The 18205-nt window shown below is 38.2% G+C and overlaps 2 protein-coding genes across 8 annotated transcripts in view; both read left to right on the top strand.

Annotated features, from left to right (window-relative positions):
* CNTN4 (contactin 4) overlaps positions 1 to 18205 on the top strand; it is a 1016652-nt gene that overhangs the window by 475526 nt on the left and 522921 nt on the right. The gene's annotated exons all lie outside the window — the stretch shown is intronic.
* On the top strand, positions 9969 to 11303 carry LOC108535575 (heterogeneous nuclear ribonucleoprotein A1-like). The gene has a single exon (XM_017881662.1). The coding sequence runs from the start codon at positions 9994 to 9996 to the stop codon at positions 10954 to 10956; it is 963 nt and encodes a 320-aa protein (XP_017737151.1). The 5' UTR covers positions 9969 to 9993; the 3' UTR covers positions 10957 to 11303.

Below are 18205 nucleotides of genomic sequence, written 5' to 3'. Positions count from 1 at the left end.
GTTTTCCATAACTACCAAACTGGAATAAAAAAGTTATCTTAATAATCAGTGTACTGTATATGAATTGATATCTCATTTAAATTAATCTATATCACATACCTTGTTCAGCTCTATTCCTGTCTGGCCAAAATTAATCTTTATAATGAAGTACCTTAGGTATTTTAGGATACCAGTATGTATTCAAGTGATCAAATAAAAATTCAGTTGTCTTCACTATAATTTCTAGCATGTTTAGTGTTTTAATAAATTATCTATCCAAATAAGGTATTTTAAGGTATTAGTTTCAGACTCCTTTTTGGTAAATGTGTTTATATTTGTAAGTTTTGACTTGCTAGTTTTATAATATATATTAATTTTTAAACAGGATTTAGAAAAAAAAAATCCAAACATATTTTGCTTAGGTCACATTCACATTGCACTTTACAAAGTACCACTGGTCAGCTCAGTGATACTTTCTCCAGTTTGTGGGTCATTTAATCCTGCATTTGTACAGTAATTTTGAGTAACACATCAGTAGTAAGGCCAGCTGATTTTGTTACACCCAGAGAAGACTTGTAAATTAAAGCTTGAGAACAACAACAAAAAAAGTTACTGAAAATTGAGGATCAGCAAAGTTTTCTTGTAAATGGGTAGGTAGTGTGTATACACACACACACACACACACATATATATATATATTTTATGGGCCATATGATTTTTGTCACACTACTTGCCTCTGCTATAGTATCACAAAAGCAGTCATAGGCAATGCCAAAATCAGCAAGCATTGATGTGTTCCAGTATTACTTACAAAATAGATGTTAGATTTTGGCCTTAGGATCTGGGATTTGGCCTTTAGGCCATAATTTGTAAGGGATTTTGCCAAAGCTCATAGTTTCCTAGTCATTGCTAAACATGACAGGAGCACCAAATGAGGTCCCCAAATGAGTTCTGAAGAACAATTGTCCAATAGGATTTTCATAGATGAAAAAGTAAATCTGGGAAACACTGCACAAAATACCTCTCTTCTTATACACTGAAATTCAACGTCATCTTATTAAAGGCTGTAAGACATCTTACAGTAAAGTGATCTGTCTCTGTTGGCTGACTCAGTTCCCCAAAACACGTGTGACCTTGAAATTCTTTTTGTCATATTAGATAATTTGAGTATCTGTGATTTAGAAACAAGTTTCCAAACTAGTAATTTAGATATCTATATAGATTGTCATATGCATATCTTTATTGAAATATCTTCTTAAATCCCTGAGTCAACTTCGTGAGTCACTTATCCACAAAGGTAACTAGGAAAAATACTAACCACCTTCAATGGTTCTGGATAATTTTCTGATTAGTCCTTTCTTAGGTTCCAGCACAGTATCTCCTGACAACCATTTGAGCTGTTGGCCTTACTCTGCTTTTTCCTTGGTAATTAAATCCATTATAGTTTAAATCAGTTCAACATATATTTACCAGGTATGATATTTTCCAAGCACACTGATTAATGAATGAGAGAGACTGTGTCTCTCCCTTTAAGGCATTGATACTAACAAAGACATAAAGACAAAGGTTAGAATATTATGTGATAACTTCTCTAATAAGAGAAATTCTGGATGCTGTCAAAGCACTTATGAGAAGTACTAAACTGTTATTATGAAATCAGAGAAAGCTTTTAGCTGGAGTTCATCTAAGCTACAAATTTGAAGCTAATCACAGAAGGGGAGAGACAGGGGAACAGCAGATACAAAGGTAAGGAGACAAGATTCCCTGATGTATCAAGCAAATGCATAGTACTACTCTAATATAGATTTATGCTGTAGAGATCGGTGAGAGTTGGATTAAGCAGGTCTTTACTGACTTTGTAAAAGTATGTAAGGTAGGTGGAAAGTTGGAGGTTTTTTTGGTCAGCGTTGTACTATGGTAATATAGCTGTGGCTGGAGTGTGGAGAATGGCCTGGAGGGGCAGCCTGCTCAGAAGTGAAAATTTCTTAAGCTGCTATAAAGCTTTCCCAGGGAATCTGCCATGAGTAACCTATTACCCCAGGTTCATCCCTTAGACAGATAAGGTGCTCTCAAGACTCCTACCTTATGACAAGAAACCCAGAACTAGGTAATTTTTTTTCCCTGAAACCATCTGTTTGCTAGTGTAAACATTAAACTGTCTTTCCATTTGGGGTTATTGGAAAATCATAAAGAGGGAATAATTTTAGAGTGTTTTCTAAAACTTCAAAGGAGGCTTTATTTTGTATTTATAGCAAAACAAAAATTGGCACTAAGAGGCTAGCCTGAGTTTTATACCTGAAGGAAACGTGGAGGCAAACCTCGGCATTTTCCTTGACAACAGCAATTAACCAAGAAGAGCCTCACCTTAACATCTGTTTTAAGACAGCAGAACTGGTGGGCATACAAATATGCAAACGTTTAATTACACACCCTGTCTGTCCTTGTGAACCTGTATAGTTTACTTACAAATGCATGAGATACTTCAGGAAGTTATCCTCAATCAGAATGCAGCATAATGTTGTGTTTACTGTATATGAAATATTCACACCTTATCTAGTCTAGCACACTGAGGCATTGAAAAGGATGAGAAGTAGGTTTTTTATAAACAAGTAGGTTTTTTATAAACCTTTTTCTTCCACAGAACAAATTATATTGTTAACAGCTTGGCCCTGGTAAATTTTTTATATGTGTGCATATATAAATTTATATATGTATACACATATAAATTTTACATATGTGTGTATAAATACACATATACACACATACACACACAAACGTATATAAAATCACATTATATATATGCATGTGTATATGTATATAATACATATATTATTTGGAAATGTGATTTCTATATTTTTCCTGTATTCTAACCATATGAGGAATGTCTACTCAACACTGCTTAGAAACAACTTCTAAGGTCCAAACTTAAGGATGTATGTAGTTTAGTTAGTGGCTGTTGAGGTTGTTGGTGGAGGGTCAGATGTTGAAAAGAAATGGAACAAAGTTTTTTCTAAACTTGAAAATGCTGTCTTGAAATTTGCAGCTAAGATGTAGTAAGAGAGGGGCTGGTAGGCAAGAAAAGAAAAACTGTATGTAGGCATGGATCTTTAACAAATCATGAAATTGAATTTTCCTAAAGCAACTTAAACTATTTATGTTTTTTCTTTGTCCTTTGCCAGATCTCTGAAATAACCTCAGTCTCAAAATTCATGTTATCACTAATTAGGATTCTATCCTCAGATTTTTTTTTCCCAGATGATTCAACTATTTCTTAGTTTCCACAGATAACTAAAATTACTGCAGTTTCTCCTACCAACAATAGGCCTAGACTGCTAATTCAAGGATGAAATTTGATGTCAGGAAAAGACACAAACAAAGCTAAAATGTAGTGTTAACAGTTATTCCCACTTTTATATTTTTATACATAGATCTCACATTGCATTGCAAGGAGCTTACACTAGTAGTAAATACGAAATTTAGGGGAAACCTGCATGCTGCATTTTTAGCATACAAGAAATACAAAATTCTGCCTTTATTTTTTTCTTCATTAATATGCATGGTAGGCCAGGCATGGTGGCTCACGCCCAGCAACTTTGAGAGGCCGAGGCATGGCAGATCACGAGGTCAGGAGAATCGAGACTCATCCTGGCTAACACGGTGAAACCCCGTCTTTAACAAAAATACAAAACAAATTTGCCAGGCGTGGTGGCGGGCGCCTGTAGTCCCAGCTACTCGGGAGGCTGAGGCAGGAGAATGGCATGAACCTGGGAGGTGGAAGCTGCAGTGAGCGAGATTGCGCCACCTGCACTCCAGCCTGAGTGACAAAAGCAAGACTATCTAAAAAAAAAAAAAAAAAAAAAAAAAAAAAATGCACGGTAACCTTGGTTCTTTTCATACCTAAGTTTGACTATTCAGCAGTCTAATTTTAATTAAATCATAACAAAGTAACAACATTGACTATATTGATTGCATCTTGGGAATTCAGAATTTATTTTTTCACATAATTTTTCCTATGACTAGCTTGTCTTCTGTGGGCAAACTTTTATGATCCTTGAACTTCTTCTGGAAATGCTGCAGCAAACTATAAATATAACGTCTGCAATGGCATGCTGTATGTACATGTCTTTCAAGGAGGATAGCTCCACTGTTGTAAAACAAAAGATATTAAAACTCTGATTTTCAAGCTAGGAAATTATTTATGCACAACTGGCTTTATTTTAAAATAATTATATACTTGCAGAAAAGTTGCAAAAACATCAGTGTTTCCATATGCCCTTCACTCTGATTTTACTAATGTTAATATTGCACATAAGTATAGTATGGTCACCAAAACCAGAAAACTGACGTTGGTACAACACATTAACTAAACAATAGACCTTATTAGGAGTTTACCAGTTTTTCCATAATGTCCAGGCTGCAATCCACAATCTCGCATTATTTATAGCATTCATTTCTTCTTACTCTTCTTGAGTCTGTGCCAGTTCCTGGGCCTTTGCCTGCCCTTTATGATCCTGGCACTTTTGAAAACTACTAGTTAATTTTGTTGTAGAATATTACTCAACTGTCTGATGTTTACTCTTTTTTTAAATTGAGGTCATGCATTGTTGGCAAGATACCACAGAAGAGTATTATGTTCCTCTCAGTGCACCTTATCAAAGGGCACACGGGGCCAGTATGTCTTATCACTAGTGATACTAATTTTCACTATTTGGTTAATATAGAGTCTACTGAGTTTTCCCACCATGATATTAGTATTTTCCCACATTAGCTTTAGACAAAGACACACAAATTCTAAATTTCCTAAACATGATCTACTCACTATACTCTTTTATGCCTCAGTTTCCCTGCCTAAAAATTATTATATTGCAACCCTAACCCTCATCTCAGCCAGTGTAGTAAGAATTAATGTGCTATCCTTTGGAGATTCTTGGATAAAACTCACTGTATAACTGGAAATGATCACTCTATCTCATTTTAAAGAAGAACACAAATAGAATGGTTAAAAGTAGATTGGCAGCATGTACTCATTGCACACCCAGAACTACAGAGACATCTGTTATATATGTGACAGGCTAGGCCTGAAATCTGGTTCTCTCAGAACCAGTTAGTGTTTGCCCGATTTGGCCTAAGCCTGATTAAACAAAGAACACATTTATCACTTGCTACCTAACAGGCTGTTACACTAACTAGATGGATAACCACCCATTGATAAGGACAATAAATAACTTTTTAAAAACTGTCACATTCACAGTTTCTGCTGTTCATATAAAAGGGAAAAAAGTCCCTTGACATACAAAGGATTCTGGATCCATGTGCTGTAATTCTGTCATATTAGTTTGTATCTGATAATGAAGTACCCCATCATTGCAGAGAATGGCAAATTTTGCAAAGTGATTTACTGGCTTTCTACTCTATTTTTATTTTTGAATGTCAGTGCTATCAGCCCTGACACAATACACTGGGAGGAAATTGGCCACTTACAGGTCTAGAGGTAAGTAGGTAGGGAAAGGTATACTAAAGAAATAAGTGGCTCACATAACCCTCCAAGCCCCCCACTTTCCTCTTTGACAAATGGAAATAATCATATACCTGCCTCCTCAAGTTATTGTAAGCATTTGGTAATCTGTCCAGAACCTTTGTATTGTAACTGACCCATAGTAAGTACTCAAGGAAAAACAAAAAACAAAAAAAAAACAAAACTCAGCTTGTCATTTTTATCACTTTATCATCTTTCATGCCTGAGACCCAAATTTGGGTGCAAAAGACAAGAAAATGGAGGTAAGACTCACATAAATAGTCTGGTTTAATTTGCAGGAGGCTTCTGGAAAATGATTTTATACCAAATAAGGACTCAATAGCGTTTGTCAAATGGTGTGGAAATATCCCACCATCTGCATGAAGTTATGAACTAAAGCATAATGATACTGAGGTGTACTTCTGCTCTTCGAGAGTAAGTGTTCATAGGCAAATAAACCTAGAAAATGCAGAAGAATGCAAGCTCCATGATAGCAGGACTCAACTTTACTATGATACCCAGTGCTTACTGATACAGTGTCTAACATATTGCATGTGTTCAACAAATATTTTCGGATGAATGTTCTAATCTAGTGTTTAGCTATAAATATATAATGGCACAGGATCTTGAATACATATTTTATTTACCATTACATGAGATGGCAGATCCCATATTATAGCTTAGCTAAAAAGTAGGGGGGTTTCCTATCCCAACCTCCACTTACATAGTTGTTATTATTATTATTTTTTTATTATTTTTTTAAGACAGGGTTTCACTCCCATCACCCAGGCTACAGTGCAGTGGTGCACTCATGGCTCACTGCAGCCTTGATTTTCTGTGCTCAGGTGATTCTCCCACCTCAGCCTCCTGAGTAGCTGGGTCTACAGGAGTGCACCATCAAACCCAGCTAATTTTTTGTATTTTTAGTAGAGATGGTGTTTCACCTTGTTGCTCAGGCTGGTCTCGAATTTCTGGGCTCAAGTAATCTGCCTGCCTTGACTTCCCAAAATTTTGAGATTACAAATGTGAGCCATCGTGCCTGGCCAATTCCAGTTATTTTAAGAGAATGACTTCTAACTTCCTTCTAAGTAAAACAACACTTATCTTAAGATTATGTTCTTTTTGCATTATGGTGGTAAACCATTTTACTTGCATTATCTCATATACATCTCTACAAACTTCTGAAGTAGGCTCAGTATCTCCGTTTTATGGATATAAAGTTGGAGGATCAGAAATAACTTGCCTAAAACATACAAGTTCAAGACTTGAACTTAAGTGTATCTACAAAGACCATTTATGTTCTTGACTGATATTGTTGCATTTGTCCACTGTTGCAGCCCTCTTAGAGTATTATATTATTTTACCTAGTAGAGTAAAATAATCTCTATGAGGGAAGACCCTGTCTTATTCATTGCTATATCATACTGCATGTCAGTTACTAGATGTTCAGTCAGTAATTTGTAAGTAAAGGATAAAGTGCATAGTAGATTTTATTTAACCCCCTACTTTGGTATAGCCTATTATAACTTGAGTTTTTATGCTTGAAATCTTATTTCTCCTTCTGATTAAGCAGATATAGACCCCCTTTTAGGCTACCAGTTATCTGATTTTCTGACTTGGCTGTCCGAGCAATTGGCAAACTGTGCATGATGATGAATATACTAGTAGGCTTACTTCCCCACTAAGTGTATCCAAGTAAAAGCCCTGAAAGTCACACGGTTCTTGCCACTTTAAATCTGACACCTAATATATTAGGTATTAGAGTGTTTTGTGCTTACCTTTAGCTCTTCTTTAGTTTAGGTGATTAAAAAATGCCTGTTGCTGTCTGTATGTGCAACATGCTTCATTAACAGTGATTTATTTGGGAGGTTAGCAGAATTGGCACACTGTAGCACAGCAGCGGGCAGAAGGAAAACAAACGTGAGATGATTGCTAAGAAATCCTTCTTTCCTGCTCTGGTGATAGGAGCTTTGAGAGTTTGCAACGTCTACTTCCCAGTACCCAGAAAGCATGGGTAAGAGTGGGGTTTCTGGGGATTGTAATTTCCCCCAAGTCCCTTGCTTCCACTCTCCTCCAGTGCTCAGTGGTTATGGATTTCCCCCTTTGGCACAGTATGCTCCCTGTATTTGTGGTCTCCCAGAACCACACTTACCCCTCTTGTTTTTTCCAGCAAGTTTGCCGACCCAAAGCCACACTCAACTTTTTCTAGCAGAATCCAATTATATGGATTTTTTTCTCATATTCCTTTCAACAACCCCGTATCTTCACTGTCACTTTACTAAAGAGGAAAGTGAGGCTAACAGAGGTTAAATGACTTGCCCAAGAACAACAGCTAAATGGTAGCGCTGGGAGTTAAACCTGGCTTGTGTGATTCTAAAGCCAATGATCTCATTGCCACAGGGAAGCAAAGGAATTTTTATTTTACTTGCAACCTGCATTGACTTTGTCATGTGTACTTGAAATGCCATGTCGAGAGGATTCTGGGGCTGCCCTTGGGCTAAGCAGCAAAGAATGCCATAATCAATTAGCATTGCTTTCCATAGGAGTGGGAAGGAGGAGTGGAGATGCCGTGTATTTTCCTGTCTTGAACTATGATCTACTTTTGTTCTTGATTTTATTGTAATAAGAGTGTAATAACATGGCAATGACATTCTAAAGGAAGGATGAAGTATCTGAGGGACAATCTAAATGCAAGATGAAAATACCACATATTTTATATAAACTACAATTGCCTGCTGTTCTAATAATAAGGCTACATATACTTATTTGGGAGAAAATTCAGCAGAGTGTTTAAATATCCATACTCTTAAGTCAAACTTTCAGGGTTCATTTATTTTAAATAATCTCAACTTTTATTTTAAATTCAAGGGGTACTTGTGTGGGTTTGTTACATAGGTATATTGTGTGATGCTGAAATTAGGGGTATAAATGACCCTATCACCCAAATAGTGAGCATAGTTACCCAATAAGCAGTTTTCAGCCCTTCCCCGCTCCTTCCCTCCTGTTCTACTAGTCCTCAGTGCCTATTGTTCCCATCTGTATGTCCCTGGATATGCAATATTTAGCTCCCACTTGTGAGATCATGCAGTATTTATTTCTTGTTCCTGCATTAATTTGCTTAGTATAATGGCCTCCAGCTGCATCCATCTTGCTGCAAAGAACATAATTTCATTCATTTTTATTGTTGCATAGTATTCCATGGTGTGTATGTACCACATTTTCTTTAATCCACCATTGATGGACACCTAGGTTGATTCTACGACCATGAATAGCGCTGTGACAAACGTACAAGTGCATGTGTCTTTTTTGGTGGAACTATTTCTTTTCTTTTTTTTCCTTTTCTTGTTTTTGAGACAGGGTCTTGCACTGTCACCCATGCTGGAGTGCGGTGGCACGATCTTGGGTCACCGCAGCCTCCAAATCCTGAGCTCAAACAATCCTCCCACCTCAGCCTCGCAAGTAACTGGGACTACAGGCAGGAGCCACCGTGCCTGGCTAACTTTTAAAATTTTTTGTAGAGATGGTATCCCTGTGTTGCCCGGGCTGGTCTCAAAGTCCTGGACTGAAACATTCCTCCTGCCTCAGCTTCCCAAAGTGCTGGGATTATAGGTGTGAGCCACTGTGCCCAGCCCAACTTATTTTTCTCTGTGTATATACCCAGTAATGGGATTTCTGGGTCAAATGGTAGTTCTGTTTTAAGTTCTTTAAGAAATCTCCAAACTGCTTTCCATAGTCGCTGAACTAATTTACATTCCCATCAATAGTTTATAAGCATTCTAAGGGTTCATTTTGGGAGTGATAGAAATATTCTACATCATGATGGTGATGGTGGTTCTAGGACTGTATAAGTTTTCAAAATCTCATCAAACTATAAATAAAAAGAATGCGTGTCAGTGTATAAAATATACAATAAACTTAGGAGGGAAAATCAGAAGAAGTTCTATCTATTACTTATTAACTCCAACTTAGTTAACCCATAAAATGAAAATAATATTATAGTCTACCTTCAAGGTTGTTTTAAAGATTACATGAGTTAATACATAATACAGAGACTGCTATGTAGTAAGTGCTCTGTAAATGATATCTATTATTTATCATTTTCCCAGTTGTTTTGTACTATATTCTACCATTACATTACCTCCAACATTGTTTACCAGTTTAATCTCATACACTTTTATATTGCTGATTGACTACATTGTACTGTACACTCTCACAAATACATAAGCTTCATATGTATGGAAAATTGTGGAAAAAAATCATAGCTTTGAATACATGGCTCTTCTGTTTTTAACCAAACAATGTTAGAAGACTAGAACCATTCATGTCTGTTTTTCAGCTGAATTGTTCAAGTGTTAAATATCTATATGTCCAAATAAATAATACTTATTAAAACGGATGGACTATGAGGTGTGTTTGAAAATATTGAAAGTATTAGCGTCCTTTTTGCCCGTGGATGCCGCTGAGGAAGCACCATTAAAGTCTCTCTTCTCCCTGCCGTCATGTCTAAGTCAGAGTCTCCTAAAGAGCCCGAACAGCTGAGGAAGCTCTTCATTGGAGGGTTGAGCTTTGAAACAACGGATGAGAGCCTGAGGAACCATTTTGAGCAATGGGGAATGCTCACGGACTGTGTGGTAATGAGAGATCCAAACACCAAGCGTTCCAGGGGCTTTGGGTTTGTCACATATGCCACTGTGGAGGAGGTGGATGCAGCTATGAATGCAAGGCCACACAAGGTGGACGGAAGAGTTGTGGAACCAAAGAGAGCTGTCTCAAGAGAAGATTCTCAAAGACCAGGTGCCCACTTAACTGTGAAAAAGATATTTGTTGGTGGCATTAAAGAAGACACTGAAGAACATCACCTAAGAGATTATTTTGAACAGTATGGGAAAATTGAAGTGATTGAAATCATGACTGACCGAGGCAGTGGCAAGAAAAGGGGCTTTGCCTTTGTAACCTTTGACGACCATGACTCCGTGGATAAGATTGTCATTCAGAAATACCATACTGTGAATGGCCACAACTGTGAAGTTAGGAAAGCCCTGTCAAAGCAAGAGATGGCTAGTGCTTCATCCAGCCAAAGAGGTCGAAGTGGTTCTGGAAACTTTGGTGGTGGTCGTGGAGGTGGTTTCGGTGGGAATGACAACTTCGGTCGTGGAGGAAACTTCAGTGGTCGTGGTGGCTTTGGTGGCAGCCGTGGTGGTGGTGGATATGGTGGCAGTGGGGATGGCTATAATGGATTTGGTAATGATGGAAGCAATTTTGGAGGTGGTGGAAGCTACAATGATTTTGGCAATTACAACAATCAGTCTTCAAATTTTGGACCCATGAAGGGAGGAAATTTTGGAGGCAGAAGCTCTGGCCCCTATGGCGGTGGAGGCCAATACTTTGCAAAACCACGAAACCAAGGTGGCTATGGCGGTTCCAGCAGCAGCAGTAGCTATGGCAGTGGCAGAAGATTTTAATTAGGAAACAAAGCTTAGCAGGAGAGGAGAGCCAGAGAAGTGACAGGGAAGCTACAGGTTACAACAGATTTGTGAACTCAGCCAAGCACAGTGGTGGCAGGGCCTAGCTGCTACAAAGAAGACATGTTTTAGACAAATACTCATGTGTATGGGCAAAAAACTCGAGGACTGTATTTGTGACTAATTGTATAACAGGTTGTTTTAGTTTCTGTTCTGTGGAAAGTGTAAAGCATTCCAACAAAGGGTTTTAATGTAGATTTTTTTTTTTTTGCACCCATGCTGTTGATTGCTAAATGTAATAGTCTGATCGTGACGCTGAATAAATGTCTTTTTTTAAAAAAAAAAAAGAAAGTATTAGCTATGATAGAATGTTTAGGGTGAATTTGTGGTATATACTTAGAAACCTGTTATTAAAGAGGAAATTATTAACTCAGAAAAAAACAAGTACTATAAAAAAAATAAAAGCAGTGTACTCTGCAGCTCAGCTAACAGCCAAATTATGTGCTATAACTAAGTTTAGACAACAGTAAAGCAAGGTATGTTTGTGTTTTTGTAGGCCTGTCTGTCATTGGGAGTGATTAAGAAAGTTGAATATCATCATTCATAAAATAACTTAATACATAAGACAAAAATCAAGAAATAGTAGTATAAGTGTGTTTTTTTTTTTCAAATTATCGTTATTGAACTACTTACCAGAAAGGCAGTTTGTTGCCCCTGGACAATATTTCCCTCAGAGGATTAATAGCTAGTATTTAAGCTTTGTTCAAGCATTCCCTTAATACAAGTAAATATTAAATAAAACTTACCAAATTACAATTAGTGATTACTTAGTGAATGCTATGGATAGTGAATATGGACTTGTGGCTTGGGATTAAATTTTCAGTAACAGTGTAATACATCGAATTTAAAAGCAATATATCTAAAACAACTTTAATGAATGGGAAGACGATGTTGTTACAAGCCTCAAATGTCTCTGGGGATGACAAAGGTGTAGTCACTACTTCATTTAACTAATTACATATCTTTGGCATATGTAACCTTCTTCTTATAGAATAATGTAATTCAAAGTTTCAAGAATCCTTAAAAACAATCTGGCACAGTCCCCTCTTCTATTCCTTAAGAAATTTGTCCAGCAAGCAAATAACAGAACTGAGCCTGGAACCCAGTTATTCTGAATCTTATCCCAGTGATTTTTTGCAATATCACTGTGATTATTGAGATGACTTCCGTTTTTTGAAGAGGGTCTTCTCAGTAGTAACATAGAAAAGTCCAACATCAAAGTAGAATAAGGTTTTCTATAAGGGGAAAGTATATTTTGAGAAATCCGTAGTGGCCATATACTTTAAGAAATTTCAATGGAAGACTTTTCCAAATTAATCTGTATAACTGTGGACTCTCAGGCTATGGAAGAGATCCTTCAGTAAGTGAAATGGTGATACATTAGCTACCTGGCTTTTATTTCAGAGGATTTCTGCCTAATGTAATCATTATATTTATGGTTAGAATCACCATAAGTGGAAAGTCTTTTCAAATGGGGAGCAACTGTGTACCTTAGCTTACCCTCTATCATTCCTCAAGGCCCTCTTTAATGTGGTATTATGATGGAAATGGTGTCTAAATGAACCACTCAGTAGGTGAGTATGGTCTAAATAAGGGATTCCATCCTATACATGTTTGCCTCTTGTTTAATAGATATAGCTTTCCAAATATATCATCCAGGTCCCTTATATCTTCTCTTCTTTTGCACTGTCGTATTCATATTTTCAGATGCTTGGGACAAATAATCCAATGATAAAAACCAAGCAACACACATTTTCTCACCATTCCTAGCAGACTACTTACTGCAATCTCCAGTGAAGTTGAAAGACATCACCTATAGGAATGAAAATCTGTTTTTACTGGTAGATAGAATATAAAGCTGGTAAAAGGAGAAAATCCAGCAAGTTAATTTGATTGACTGATGTGATAGGAATTTTCATTATCCAAGAAGAACCCATAGATTAGCTACCATAATCACAAGACATATAGATGATCTGTACTACTCATTTAACAATATAAACTATCTTGTATGGTCAATAATCTTTTCTATCCAATTGAGCTGTAGAATCCTTGTGGGTGGAGACCTTGACCCAAAACTCTTTCTTTTTTGAATTTTACCAATTGAATCATGGACACTCAACAAATATCTATTGACTGATTGAACATTAAGATTTGACTATATGCCATTTTCCTTTAAAATTATTGGTGTATTGCTTTCTGAGGAAGCCTATTTTCTCTCTTGCCTTCATTTCTGTTTCCCACTTCCTCGCCATTGTGATGACTGCACCCCTCATTAGCTAATTGTAGAGTTAGGAAACTCTTAACTCTATGATCCTTTTTAAAAATCTCTGCCTTAAGAATGGTAGCACTCTAAATAATAATTAGCAAGAAAGCAAATGTCTATGTTCTTACACTTAGGAGGAAGGAAACTTATTCACAGTTATGCTATCACAAAAGACTTCTGAGTTAACACTAGTGAAACATAGCCACCTGACAAAGTCTCAGCTCTGAAACCTGTGCTATCCTTTACGTTATGAATATTACAGATTCTACACCTTGGTTTACTGGCATCTGGCTTCACTTCTGCAGAAGGACAACGTGAAAAGCCAAGTTAGAGAAGGGGGTCACCATCAGGATGTTACGTCACACTTTAAAAGACACAATACTTTGAGAAGAGTTCATTAGCTTTAGAAATGGGTTCAGTATTTGAAGTATGAAGACATAGATTTAAATACCGGCTCTATTGGTTTCTAGATATTTAACCTTGGACAAGTTTCATAGCCTCTCATATTCTAATTTCCAAGGATGTAATTTTATAGAGGATGATGATGCCTGACTCCCAGCCATGTTATAAGGATTAAAGGAGAAGTGAATGTAAGATCACATGGTAGGTCCACAAGAGATGTTAGCTACCTTTATTCTTTCATTTACATATCAGCTATTGATTGGCTGCCTGCTCTGATGGTTCACTATTCTATGTGCCTCTTAAATATCAATCAAAAATACAAAGATTCCTACCTTCATAAAGTTAAAAATCTATTTGGTTGGGGCCAGGAGGTAGAATTTGAATCCAAGTTTAAACAACGATAGTAGTTAATACTCACATACAAAACAAGCCAGTTGACCTTCACAGCACACTTGTGAGAAAGATAGGGCTTCTGGTATGATCCCTAACATACAAACAAGCAAACATGTTTACAGAGATTAAGTGTCCTTCCCAAAGTTCGGTAATTTGTGGTAAATCCAGGAAGAACTCAGTGTACATGAATCCATGTTTTCCCACACTGTCTTGCTGCCATGAGGCCTTGAAAAACATTTTCTGTTGGAAGTATTCTTAGTAATTAGAGAGGTAGTCAACTTCCTAACTAGAGGAAAAAAGCAAAAAGGTAAAATAGATATTGTGTCCTTTGGGGATTGCACTTTAAGCAGATCTTCATACAGGAAAATAGAATCTTTTTAGGTCTTTCCCTTGTTGGAAGTCATTCTCACCCTCCTCATAGCCTTCAGAATCAAGTCCAGAATCTTTTTTGTTGTTGTTGTTGTTTTGTTTTTTTTTGAGACGGAGTCTTCTTGTCGCCCAGGCTGGAGTGCAGTGGTGCTATCTTGGCTCACCGCAACCTCCTCCTCCTGGGTTTAAGCCATTCTTCTGCCTCAGTCTCCCGAGTAGCTGGGACTACAAGCACATGCCATCACACCCAGCTAATTTTTTATATTTTTACTAGAGCTGGGGTTTCACCGTATTAGCCAGGATGGTCTTGATCTCATGACCTTGTGATCCACCCACCTCGGTCTCCCAAAGTGCTAGGATTACAGGCATGAGCCACCATGCCTGGCCTCAAGTCCAGAATCTTTACTATACGTTCAAAGATGATTGGAGACCAGGCTCGTGATTTACCTTCCAGCCTCTTTCCCCCTCAGCCTATAACTCCCAAACTCAGGCTGTGCTGTGCTGTCTTTAACAAGGATAGCTATCACATTTCAACTTTGTGCCAGTACCCAAGCTCAGTGCTTTTCATGCATTCTCACTAATCCTCACCATCCTGCAGCTCTCATATATATTAGATGGACCACACAGCTGGAGAATGTGAAGTCTAGGAATAGAGCACAAGTTAGATTCGGCAGACTACGCTCTTCATTATCTTGCACTGCTATAACTTGAAGGTTCTCACAGCTTCTTGCCAGTTTGTTTTCCCTGTCACTTGGCTCAGAATGGCCTTCCTCCCTCTTATTTATCCTTTAAGAATCAGTTCAAACTGGTAGCCCCTTTGAGGAGCTTTCTTGAAACTCCTGCCCTACCCTACCTCCCAGCTCAGTTCAATGATAATCTTTTGCTTCCTTAGCATCTTGTTCTCAATAGACTTACTACACATGTTGCACCAAATTATAATTACTGGTTTATTAGCACCTCTCGCCAAGTAAACTGTGAGCTCCTTAAGGACAAGACCCATGCCTCCCTAACCTCTGCATACTCAGCTAGCACTGTCTCTGCCACATGGTAAACATAATTACTTTTTTGTGTGAGCTGAGTTAGTACTGTTTGGACACCAGCAACATTTTAATTCAGCAGAGTGTCCAGAACAGACAAATACATGACCAGGCCCTGCATGTAGATTCTTGGAAACCAGGACTCTTAAGGGAAAACTGATTGATGCTTTTGTTTTCAGCACTTTGTGCTGAGGTCTCCGGTATGACTATTAGTATGAAAATTGTTTGAAGGGTTGAGGGAAGTTTTGTTCTGTTCAAGAATGTGGGGGAAAAAAAAAAAAAACACCTTGTACAATTCTTAGTTATTCATCTCCTCCTGGCTCAGTGAGAGAAAGCAACCAAGGCCTGTTTTATTGTGTGGCTTCCTTCTTAGGATTTACGAGTCTCACTCTTGGGCAGGATCTCAAAATGAGTGCTGACTACACTACCTTTGCTACAGCCACTGTTAGATAAGCCAGAGAGAGCTCAAAGCTACCGGGGAGATCTATTGCCACCATAACTCTTGGCTCATCCTGCAGCTTTCTTTCTGGCTCTGACAGAAAAATTGAAATTATGAAACTTTGTATCCTGCACCACAGTACCACATGAGATTCATGAATCTTCAGCTCCCTTCAGAAAACCTGATGCTTTGGTTACCACTACCCACTGACAAATTACTGTCCACGACCCCATTATTTCTGATTAGCGAAGGTGAACCTTACCTACCTGAATGTAAATAAATGCCAATAGGATTCTTGAAATTCTTCATCCTTAAAAACCTACAGCCCTTAATAGAACATGCACTGTAAATAGTGTCATATCATGAACTAAATCTTTATCATGTAATTGGATACATTTCCTAAGCTAATTTTAATTGCTTCAAGAAACCGCTTAACATTGTAGATCAATCCCAAGGTCCGAGATGACATTTCTCTCACAAAATTAATTATTAATACCCTGATCATTTGCTTAAGACATTAATAGTTTTCATTGATCAGCACATCCTGTTTATCTAAAATGGCCTAATCACCATGCATGTCAGAAGAGTATCTGAACATATCCAATTAGAGATACTGCCGGCTTTCTGCCACATCAGCAGAGCAGAAGTTAAGAGTCCCTTTTGTCTTCACAATATATTAAGTCCAGCTTTATCAGAAGCTAAGCTATTTAAGGGCACAAAAGAAAGGCAAGTTCTCTAATGATGGTTGTTCATTTTCTTTTAGCTCCCTGGTAAACATACAGGCTTTGCAGTGATCACATGGTTTAAATTAACGCTAAGAACCCATTATTAAGTAGCTTGTGTTGGCCCATGTTTTCATGTAAGCCTGTGTTTGCTCACAGTGTTTTTTTTATAAGTGAGAGTAAGATGAGAAACTCCAGGTATACTTTCAGCTTGAAAATACTGGGGATCCCACAGTGATATATCAAAACATCACATTGTATACCGTAACTATATGCAATTACTTTTTGTCAATTTAAAAATAATATAAATGTAATATTTTTTTAAATGAAAGCTAAAATAACAAATTGAGACCACAGTAATATCTGGCAATGTAGGGTGCTGTAGAGTTTTCAAAGACGTTTCATTTACTTAACCAGGAGGTTTACCTTTAAACAAGATTCAGAGAGAGGCCGGATGGGGTGATCTACCCAGGACCACATAATGAGTTCCTGCCAGAGTTGTAAATAGAATGCAGGTCTCCCGGTTCCCTAGATTTCTGGTTTATTTGATTAACTGATGAGTTGGTAGCACCCTGTTCGTCTTTCAGACCCCAAGGGAAGCTCACTTCCTTTATGAAGATTCCCAAACGAAAAGTTTCCTCCTTCCTTGATAACGGGATATCATATTGCAATTATATGAAATTGTGGATAACAGCCCCTACTGGATAAAGAGACTGTAGAGGATAGAGATGGTGTCTTGTTCCTCTTGATGCGCCCAGTGCTTCTCCTTGCATCTGGCAAGCAGAAGATGCTTCATATATACATTCACACATGGCGAACTGGCAGGATGGGTGGGAGAAGGGATGAGTGGATGAGAGGAACCACAGTTGAGAGTTCTGTTTTACTAACTTCATGTTGCAATCCGTCAGCACCAGAGGGAAATTTGACTTTACTTGAATCATGCAGTGCTAATTTTTTTTTTTTTTTTTCTCTTGAGACAGGGTCTCCCTCTGTTGCCCAGGCTGGAATGCAGTGGAGTGATTATGGCTCACTGCAGCCTTGAACTCCTGGGTTGAAGCAATCCTCCTGTCTTAGCCTCCTGAGTAGCAGGGACTATAGGCATGCACCACCATGCCAGGCTGATTTTTAATAATTTTCTGTAAAGGTGCGAGTCTCGCTATGTTGCCCAGGCTGGTCTTGAACTCCTGGCCTCAAGTGATCCTCCCATCTTGGCCTTCCAAAATTCTGGGATTACAGGTGTGAACTACTGCACCTGGCCTTAAAAAGTATTTTAAACTGGCTGGGCGCGGTGGCCCAAGCCTGTAATCCCAGCACTTTCGGAGGCCGAGACGGGTGGATCACAAGGTCAGGTGATCGAGACCATCCTGGCTAACACTGTGAAACCCCGTCTCTACTAAAAAATACAAAAAACTAGCCGGGCGAGGTGGCGGGCGCCTGTAGTCCCAGCTACTCGGGAGGCTGAGGCAGGAGAATGGCGTAAACCCCAGAGGTGGAGCTTGCAGTGAGCTGAGATCCGGCCACTGCACTCCAGCCGGGGCAATAGAGCGAGACTCCATCTCAAAAA

This window comes from Rhinopithecus bieti, unplaced genomic scaffold (assembly GCF_001698545.2).
Source record: "Rhinopithecus bieti isolate Rb0 unplaced genomic scaffold, ASM169854v2 scaffold_12640, whole genome shotgun sequence".
Lineage (NCBI taxonomy): Eukaryota > Metazoa > Chordata > Mammalia > Primates > Cercopithecidae > Rhinopithecus > Rhinopithecus bieti.
This window is presented reverse-complemented; position numbering and strand designations above follow the sequence as displayed.